General features: G+C 33.4%; 1 protein-coding gene across 2 annotated transcripts; it reads right to left on the reverse strand.

The window, feature by feature from the left end:
* Window positions 1-348: 348 nt before the first annotated feature.
* Window positions 349-8,270, reverse strand: LOC100793041 (nucleobase-ascorbate transporter 12). Of its 2 annotated transcripts, XM_003539760.5 has the most exons (10): window positions 7,529-8,270; window positions 7,314-7,411; window positions 7,042-7,212; window positions 6,536-6,636; window positions 5,647-5,782; window positions 5,443-5,493; window positions 5,057-5,344; window positions 4,199-4,433; window positions 1,456-1,742; window positions 349-886 (listed from the first exon to the last, which is right to left on the reverse strand). In XM_003539760.5, the coding sequence occupies exons 1-10, from the start codon at window positions 7,989-7,991 to the stop codon at window positions 665-667; spliced, it is 2,052 nt and encodes a 683-aa protein (XP_003539808.1). In that variant the 5' UTR covers window positions 7,992-8,270; the 3' UTR covers window positions 349-664. The 2 variants fall into 2 exon arrangements, with proteins under 2 accessions (XP_003539808.1, XP_006592309.1); XM_006592246.4 differs by lacking the exons at window positions 5,647-5,782; window positions 7,042-7,212; window positions 7,314-7,411.
* Between the last annotated feature and the right edge of the window lie 2,475 nt (window positions 8,271-10,745).

Below are 10,745 nucleotides of genomic sequence, written 5' to 3' on the forward strand. Positions count from 1 at the left end.
GGCGTCTTTACTTTCTGCTGGAGTTAACAGACCTAACGGAAAGAATCCCATTGGAAATTTTTTAAAAAACCAACATATAAATCATTAGATTCAAGCAGTTGGTCTTGTGAGCTTAGCTATTCCATCATTTCAATGACATCAGACAATCCTTGGATAGTTATGGATTACTTGAGATTGTAGCTTTCGGCAAAATTGATGAATGCATTTTTCATTATTAAATTGAATATGAAGACAATGTAAATGAGCTGCATTTGATTCTAACAGATTGTTCCGTGAATACACTTACCAAGTATGATGCATACATATTATATATAGCTTGCTACAACTAGGAATTGCAATGAAGCTCGATTAAACTGCAAAAAAAGAAAAGTATATATACATTCAAAATGATTTGTCAAACTTCTCACCTTTAAGCAAGCAAAAAAAAAATAAAAAATACACCTGGAAATTTCGAATGAATCAAAACTAGCCACAAGATTAATCTAATAAATTACAACACAAATAGACCCCTACAAATCCCCAATGTATACAAATTAACTCTGTAACATCACCTATTACTCTCCATCATTGAATCAACATAAGACATTTGAATCTAGACTCGATGCCCCTTCAACAGTTGAGAGCATTTAATAAAGTGAATATGTCAACCAAAGAAACCCTAGTTTTACACGCCAACCCACTTCACCCATCTGAAAATCCGACCAACTTTCAAGGGTAATTCATAGTCATTAGCAACAGCAGGCTCTCTTCTAGCAATCTCTGCTTCGGACCAAACATATACCCCACGTTCCTGCTTACTGCCGGGTACAGTATTATCCAGGATAAAAGCGACAAGAAACGCTATCACCATGTGTAGTGAAAAAAGTGTGTTCAAGACATAGTTCAACTGCAAAAGGAACAGATTAACAGGTGCTTTTAGAAAAACCAGACATTCCAGCTTACGAGAAATTTCTACCAAGGTGTAAAAGTAAATTTTAACCAGCATTCAAGGGCCAAAATAGCATAGTTAAAGCTAATTCCAGATACATATTAACAGTTAGTTTCACTGCATCATGAATTCAAGATCTCCTATATTTCCATATAATAAAATGATTTAGCAACTATAAAATAAAGAAGAGGCAGGGTTGTGATTCTGTCAAAAAAGAAGCTGCAAATATAAGCAGAAATCTTAGTCAAAACTATGCAGTAATAGGCAATTGACCTTAAAACATATAAAACCATCTAATTATTCCCTATTGAGCGTGGGTAGTTTCAACATCCATTCACAAGATCACGTAGATAGATATGTAATGACAATTTTGGGAGCCACGCCCACCTAGAGAGATGAAAGTGGCCATTGGGTTACTTTTTATCTTTTCTGAAAATCATACAGTAGTTAACAAATTTTGGGATCAAAATTTGACACAAATTCAAGCACGATGTTCATAATAGTAAAAAAGAATGACACAAGCATACCCCTCCATATTTGCTGTGGAAAGGCCCGTGAGAAGTCACAATGTAGGGCTGAAAATAACTTGGCACAGACAAGTTGGAATTTGGAGAGATGCCATATTGTTGAAAGTAGGCAGGTATGGAAAGAGAGAAAAACAATGATAACCCAACTATGATGATATTTCGAGAGCTTCCAGCCTCACTATAGCGTAGATTTGACAAGCCTAATGCTGTGAGCATTGCCCACATAAAGCAGAGGAGACCAGCAACCATGACTTCGGGAATTGAAGCAATGAATCCTCCAACCTTACCTGTTGTATGGCATAAGCAAAATTAAACATGGATAAATTTGCAAGGAGTTTTTTACAGACAAGAGGCAAAACTATATCAAATGGGAACAAGAGAAGCCGACAAAAAAACAGACCAAATAAATACACTTAGCGCAAGAAACCAACATTTTATTAAAGTTTCTATGTAGGTTGACAATGGACTTGGTAATGAATAACCAATTATATACAATGCCAGTAGCTATACTGCTTCAAGACATCATAAGTTCAACAGACAAATTAACACAAGTTAGGTTCTGTCACTTGGAAGATAGAAATCAATCTTAAATCATCAGTTCAAAAGGGCTAACTAGCCACCAGTTTTAAAGTAACAAAATGGCCATGCAAAGATTGATAAAACCTATTGAAGCATTTGGCAGCATAGAGATATGAGGCACAGATACATCAGAAAGCAGCTGCGTCCATATCCAACATGTATCAAACTCAACACATTACTTTAAATATAATTGAGCATTTTGAAGTTCTTTACATGTCCCATGATGCAAAAATAACATTGAAATTATAAAATAATATCTTGGAAATATGCAATTTAGGATGCAAAACCATTTGTAAATGCATGGAAATACTGAATATTAAAGGTTGCAAAATTATGTAATCATATTTATGTGAACAGCCTAAGCAATGTCAACATTCTGTAATACCATTCCAATGCACATCCATAAAATAATTGACATGGTATAAATAGAATTGAAGAATATAGTTTAATGAAGGACTCTGAGGAGTCAAGGCAATGAAGTCCTTAGAAATAAGTTTCTCTATTGCATACTACTTAGGCCAGGAACACTAAGCAGTGGATCAAAGACAAAAAGTACAGGTTAAAATCTTCTACAGGCATTTTAAGTAAATAAAATCAAATCACAGGTCGGTAACCTAAGACAATTCTTTTCACTTTTCAAATTACAGGTCAGTAACCTAAGAGTTTTGTCAACATCATATATTGGATTTTCTAACATAACTGCTCATTTCATTACTAAGATCTGGTATAGTTAGTCTTAACTTGAAAGACCAGTTTCTCACTTTCTGAGTGCATAATTCAGAGTGCAAACAAACACATGTAAAGCTGCTAGCGGTTTAGCCTTGCCTTAAATGGCACCACAGATGTCTATTAGAAAATTGTCAGTATATTACAATAACACAGTCAATATTACAAAGGGAATTGGGCCAGAAGCTAGCAAGGTCCAAATTGATGTAACATGAATCAGTTTAGTAGTTAGTGTTGGTTAGAAGTCTGGATTAGCGTTGGTTAGGGACGGTTGTTATGCATGGGAGAGTAACAAATCAAGGGATCTGGTTGTTGAACAGTGTAAGGCATTTAGGAGAGAGTCCATGGTCTAATTTCTCCGGAGCATTGTCATATAGTATTTCCCTTTCCAGGCTGCACTCGCACTGAGCCAGACCCATAGATTTTTCCTATTTAATAAAGATTCTTTCTTTCCGTTTTCAATGGTAACAACATAACATATTATATTACAACCAGAATAAGAAGCCCACAGGAAAGCCTAATGCCGTTGAATCTATTCTCTAGAATCTACCACAGTTTATGTCCTTCCTCTCTTAACTCCAATGCTATCAAGTTTGACTTCATAAACCCTAGGCTTTCTCATCACTCTATGTGCACATTACAGAATTATTTGCAATAACTTGTAAATTTTTACATCACCATCTAATTCGATAAGAGAGGAATTAAACCAATATAAGTCAAAAATATTCTTACACCACTCATAATTTCATATAGAATTTGATTTTTGTTGATCCAAACATTGAACTATGATTATCAATTACCTATACCATTTGTGTCAAATTTTGTAAAAAAATGAACCTATGAAATACTAAATAGATTAATGTAAAAGTTCACAAATATGATCTATGATAAGAACTTCTGATCCAACTGCAATGTAAAATAATTATCCAATAAAAATTATTGAATGATGCAAGAATGCTTTTATCTACACCAATTAAACAGATCCTGCCTCATTGTCCTTTATTCACTTGTTAGGAAATCATTGATCAGTTGCAAATTGCAGTAGCCATTTGTTTGGACAAGAATTTACATAGGATTAGAAACTTAGAATTCACTTGGAATCCACATTGTAATGAATGAAAGTAATGAAAAATTTGTTATCCTACTGCCTCTAATTCTTCAGGAAGCCTAATTTCCAGAAATGATGTTACAAACATCATATGGTTTTCCACAAAACTATTGTCCAAAGTACTGCAGACCAGCAAAATGAAATTTCAGAGTCACTGGGAAACCAAAGAAATTGCATGGTAAATAATACCACAAACTACATGAGTTCCTTACAAGAAAAATCAAGGATACACAACCCAAATTGGCTTTTCATCCCAGTAACTCATTGTTCATAATAAGTACACTTCTAATGAAGGTTAGATCCAAGAACAGAAAGATAACAGACACTTACCTATAAGAGACAACACTATCAGAAAGCATGCACCCAGTTGAACTGCCCTGCGGCTTCCCATTTTAGTCACAGCAATTGTGTGAACATTTTCAGTTAAAGTTGTAGATCCAGTTCCAGTTCCCCAGAGACCAGCCAAGACACTAGCAAGACCTTCCAAACCAATTCCTCGACTAAGAACTCCGGGAGTTGGCGGTCTGGATGCTACCAGTAATGAAGATGCATGGTATGAGCCAACCTACAAAAAGATTAAAGTAAATGAATATCAATGACACAGTACAGCGATTAGTTACAATCCTGCATATTGAGAAAAATACAAGTAACATTGTTTTAATTGAGATATTATACAGTTGTTCTCTAGAACATCAATACATATTGTAATTGGTATCTACCTAGTGTGGAAAAAAGGATGGACAAAAGAAAAGGCATTGATAATGTAAAAACAATGTGACAAGTAGACAACAATATTTTTTAAGTTTGGATCTGATAAAGTATCATTTTAATAGCAAAAGTTTTCCACCTTCCTTGACAAAGTATGCAGTTAAAATGAATTTACAAATAGTTTTAACTCTTAAGTGAATAGAATAAGTTTCATATTTCATCATCCAGGCCATCGTTTTTATCAAACATATATCATAGTGGTAGGTCCAAATCATAATTCCCAACAAAGCCTGTATCACATCCAAGAAAAAGAACAACCTTATAAATACAATATTTCTAAAAAATAGTTATAAAGTTGGTAAAAGGGCCCTGTAGATAATTAGTTTTTCCTAAAATAACACAAGCAAGTCAAATGATCATATTCAGACTCAAGATAAAATACAGCTCAGGAACCAAAACAGAGAAAGTAAAAAAACTAACCGAATCCACAGATGAGATTAAGGAAACCACACACATCACAATAGCCATTTTCCAGTGGAAGACAGGAGTACCCCATTGTAGTGGATAAGGAAACCTAAACCATGAAGAGGATTTCAATGCTTGAGAAGTATCAACCCGACAGTGCCTCATCCTTGAGAAATGCTTTCTGCAGTGCTCTGAAACCATATTTGAGGAAGGTATATTTGCATCACACCCTTTGTAGCTGTAAACTCCTGCTTCAGTCAGCATGAAAGCAAATGCCCATGTAATTGCCAGACCCAGAGGAACCTAGCAGTTAGGTGATGAAAACAGAAATCATTTGCTACACCACAAATTTTATTTCAACTACTGAAGAGTAATGTAAGATATTGTAATGTTCAACTTACCGCATATATTAGAAATATGCGATGTCCAAGAACAGATATCTTACGAAGATACTGTGGAAAGCAAGAAATAATAAATTAAAAGTTCTAGTACATCAAAACAAACAATACGTTAGACACACTAGGATCTTTTAAATAAAGAATAAATAAATGAATCCATATTAAAAATAAATAAATAAACACTCAAGATAAATTCAACAAACTTACAAGAGAAAAAACAATAACCACTAATATTTGTACTGCACCGATCTCAATACATGTACCAACTAATGGGAAACCATAACTGTAGAATGAAAGTCCAACTGCAGCAATAGTTGGGGATATAACTACAGGATTGATCAATCTGTAAGGAAACACATAAAATGACGCTCATTATCAGCTACGCTGAACAGAAAGTAAGATCTGAAATGTGATGTTTTTATTTCAGTCAACTGCGGCAGAGAAGTTGTTTAAACTTTAAATTGTGATGGATGGCAAAGGACATAGTTTAATATTGAACCAAAACAAAAATGGAGAGGGGGGATGCATATGTGTTGAAAGAATGACACTCAAACAAGGTATGTAAACTTTTGAAACAGCACTTTTCCATGGCAGAATGATCACAGCATAGTAATTATGCGTGAACTGTCTGTTATCAATACTCTAAACCAACCAACTAATAAATTTAGATATAACCTTAATAAATGATAAAAGAAAAATATATCATCTCCTATCTTTTAAAAGTACTTAGAAACTATTTTACAAGTACATTGCTTGACTAGCTAATTTTGGTTAATATTTCACTAGCTCTATTTGGGGAGAGGGATATTTTTAGAATAATATATGTTTAGTAAAATGAAAAATAATATTTGTAATTCATTTAATATAATCAAAAAACAAGAAATGAAATCTCAGGAGTTAATATTTTTGACCCTACAAAATTTGTGTCCAAGTTTCACTGCTACCTCTACAATTCTTTAACATGAATTTCTCAGCCTTCAACATAACACTTGCATCAATCCACAATAATAAATTCTGTTTGGTGAAAAGTTGAAGTTTGTATAAGTAAATACTAACAACAAAAAATAATGAAGCAGAGAAAATCCCAATACCATACCTTACTAACAGCGACATAAGTCCAGTATACCCAAGTAAAGTTTGGAAAGCTGCGCCAATAATTATAGCCCCCTGGAGCTCCCTCATTATATGCTTGAATTTCTTCAATTTGAGAAAAAAAATATTATTAGCTGTCTTTGTTCAAATCAATCCATCAGAAATTTACAATACAACACGACTCCCTCGAGAACTTATGAACAACTAAATAGAATTAGAAATCGTTGCAATACCCAACAACTTTGTTAGACAAAACCAACATACAGACAACAATCGATATCTTCCAGGATTCCTGCAGTCAGAATTTAACGCATTCACACAGTCGATCAACTGAAACTGTTGAATGAAAATCAGACAGCTCATAGTTTATCTCACAAATCACACTTAAAAAAACATGACTCGGCCAATCTCATCCTACATCAATGGTGTCAATTAACAGTGTGAATGCATGACTGCAAGGAATACATTTCCCATCTTGTGAAACATAAAGAAATGGGAAGAGATACAAACATTTTCATTCAATCCTTGAAACTCCGGGGAGTTGATTATCGCGAGCGCCGGTGCGAGATAAACAAAAGAAGGGCCCTGAATCAAGGGCAACCTGGAGCCAAAAGCAATATGCAAGAGAGTTGTCACCCCCGAGACAAAGAGCACGGTCGATACCACCATAGAAGTTTCCTCCTACACTCACTAACACATCAACAACTTCGCCACCAAGATTAAAACACTCAAACACAACACATCACGAAAAACAACAACTAAGCCACACGAAAACAACTCACATGAGTGCCTCCCATTGTAGGAACAATCACAAGCGGAATCAGAACCAACGAACCTAATATGGAAAAGTAGTGCTGAATTCCGTACACGCCAATAGGAACTAAACAGTCAAGTAACACACGTGAAAATCGAAATCATATTTTCAATTCCAACCATCATTGAATCAAATCAATGAACCATTCAATTATTCAGAATCGAAACTGCAAAAATTCAATACCTAAACCAGGTGAATCTCTGAGTTCATACTTCATATGCGAGTGCCGCGACACAAACTCGTCGTCATCCGCCGGCAAACCGTCTACCACTTCCTCGTGCCTCGCCGTCCTCCGCGGCGGCGGCTCCGCCGCCGGCGCCTGTCCGTTGGTGCTGAGAACAGAACTCTTCGGCACGCCGTCGGAGTCTCTCCGCTTCTTTGCCGCCGCAGGCGGCGGAGGAACCGGAACGGGAGCCTTGTCGCCGTTGGTGACGCCGTTAGCGGTGGCCGGAGTCCGAACACGACCGGCCTCGAGATCTACGTTGGGAGGCGGGGTGGTTATCGGGCCGGAATCGGTGACATTGGTCTCGCCGGAGAGTTTGGGCCTGAAGCCGGTTTTCTTGGCCCAAGAAGAAGGCGGCATGGGCTTGGGCTCCGGCGGCGACGGAGCGTGTCGGTTACGGTTGTTAGGATTGGAATTGGACATTTTTGGAATAAGCTATGCGTAGTGGTGCTGGAGCATAGCTTAATGGTTTTGCAGATCTGGCGCGTGGAGTTGCAGCAATGAAGAAGGGTTTAACGCGCCAATTAAGTGAGAACGAAAATGGAGAATGTGCAGTGAAGTGTGTTGGAAGCAGAATTGGAAAGAGAGTGGAGAGTGTGAACTAAGTAAGAAGTGTAGAGAGAAAGCCGTTGGTATTTATTTATTAGAATAGATATTTTTCTAGTCTTTTCTTTTGTTCGTTTTGTTCTTTTCCCGGGACAATCGGTGGAGTTGAAAAATCGCATTTAGATTGTGTTAGAATGGATTATTAGTTCATTACATTACATGGGTTCGGAAGAAAGAAACAAAATAAGATGGAACTGTAACGCCCTTGTTAAACGGAGCAACGTCAGGACTCAGGGATTATTAAATCCTTCTGACTCCTCCATGATTATAAGAAATAACTGATTAATTTATGTTTTTTTTCTAAAAAGTTAATTAATTTAATTGTTAGTATTAAATTTATCTTCAATTCTATTAGAAACCTACTACTCATATTCTCCCATCTTCATGAGAGAGAAAGATAATTCATGATCGTTTAATCAAAAAATAATTAATATACAAAAGAGATAGAATAAAATCTTATAATAATAAGAGATAAAAGAAATTAATAAGTATGTTATATAAATAGAAACACATTGTTTTAACATTTAAAATATGTTTCTATTTTTTTTAAATAAAATTCATGTATTTTAAATATATTTATTTATGGTTGAGTTTGAATGACCAATTTAATTCCTAAAAGCGTACGGAGATTTCAAACTACTCACTGAATTCTGATTAATTTTTAAAAAATCTTAAAAGTAGTTTATCTCTTTCACACTTATTATTAAAATGCATTTAGTACCATCTAAATATCTAATTACTATTGGCCATATTTAATTTTTCTACTCAACTATATTTTAATGCGTCACAATAAGTACTTATTTTCTAGTGTGCTGTCTTCTTATTTAATGTGTCCTTTCCGTGAGGGCTTCATGTTTTATTATTTTCATTGATTTAGATTTATCCTGATTGATAGGTCTGCAATTTCTTTTTCGGTAGGTTGCAATTGTCAATCAGTTTCATACTTTCATGATGGTATTTGTATACGAGATTAATTTTTATGTAATAACATGTTAACCGATAAGAAATTATTAATATATAGTATTATTTTTTAAATATTTATTATAAAAATTAATAAATTTATCATAAACATTAAGTTATAATTGAACAATAGTGTAAATAGTTATATTAACAATGGATAAATTATTTTCTCTTTTTATATAAATAGTAATTTAAGGATTAATTTAGCTCATGACTTTTTTCATTGTTACTTTACACCATTATTTGACACATTACTTTATAAATTTAATTGAAATATTAATAGTCTAAAGGTTTTTTACACCATTTAATAAAAAATGACCTTATATAAGAAATTTATTGATTTTTTTATGATAATTACCTTAAAATTTATATTAAAGATAGTCTTTTTATTTCTTTGACGATTTAAACACTTTACACTATAATTAAATTTATTTTATATAGATTTAAATATGTTTTTTATTATAGGAATGTGCCTTGGAGATAACAATGACAGCTTCAATAAAGCTCGAGCAGCGTTTTTCAATGACATTCCAACATTGCCAGAGACGGAAGCATTTTCACTACAAAAAAGCATTGATTGTATCCAATCTTTAAAGGTTCATAATGTGATCTTTGAAACTGATTGTTGTAAAATGATTATAAATCATTTGGGTGCAAGTAGAAATGGTCTTTTAGATTTCAATGTTATTCTAACAAATTGTAAACAGTCTTTGCTCAACTCAAACAAATGTAGTGTGGGTGTTTTGTTAGGAGATAAACTAATTTTGTGACCCATTTGTTAGTTAGGGCATCAAGTTATCATGTTAGCTCTCATGATTATGATTGCATTTCTTTACATGTATACTCAATTATCCTTAATGAAATGAAATAATCAAATTTCTTATGAAAAAAATGTTTCTGATTTCAGTTCGTGTTTTTTTTTTTTAATTTTAGTCTTTGTAAAAAATTCTATTCACCGTTAGTTCTTATAAATTTGTGTTTTTTTGTCACTATTAGTCTTTTTTTTCATTTTTAGTCTTATAAATATGCATCTTTCCAATTTTGATTCTTATGAGTGTGAAAACGTTGAAACTAAAAATAAAAAATTAGAATCTTAAAGGGATTAAAATTGAAAACATATAAACTTGCGGGGACTAAAAATAATAAACAAAAAACTTATAGAAACCAAAATCAAAATAATTTTTATCGGAGTGTTATTTGAAGGATAAAGTTGAATATATTTTTATATTTTTCCTTTATATATAAATATATTATGTAATTGTATTAATTAATTTAAAAATGAAAGTCTCCTGTTAGGTTTTCCCTTTTAGAATGTCACTCGCAGTCATACTCTAAAGAAATATTGAAAATTTGGATAGAAATATTAAAAATTTTGTAGTAAAATTATTTCCCTCTCTTTTTTTTTCTTTTTAACTAAATTAAAAAAATTAAACTTTAAAAAATCATTCTTTATTTTACTCCTTCCAAACAAAGGTTAAAAATAAGTTAAGTGGCATTTGATTGGAAGAGAGTTTTTATGGTGTCCCAATAATTTAAAAGAGTGATATTATTAATTTTTAACCAATCAAATTACATGTTATTTTTTCATTAATTATTTTTTGTTTTTTCAAA

This window comes from Glycine max, chromosome 12 (genome assembly GCF_000004515.6).
Source record: "Glycine max cultivar Williams 82 chromosome 12, Glycine_max_v4.0, whole genome shotgun sequence".
NCBI lineage: Eukaryota > Viridiplantae > Streptophyta > Magnoliopsida > Fabales > Fabaceae > Glycine > Glycine max.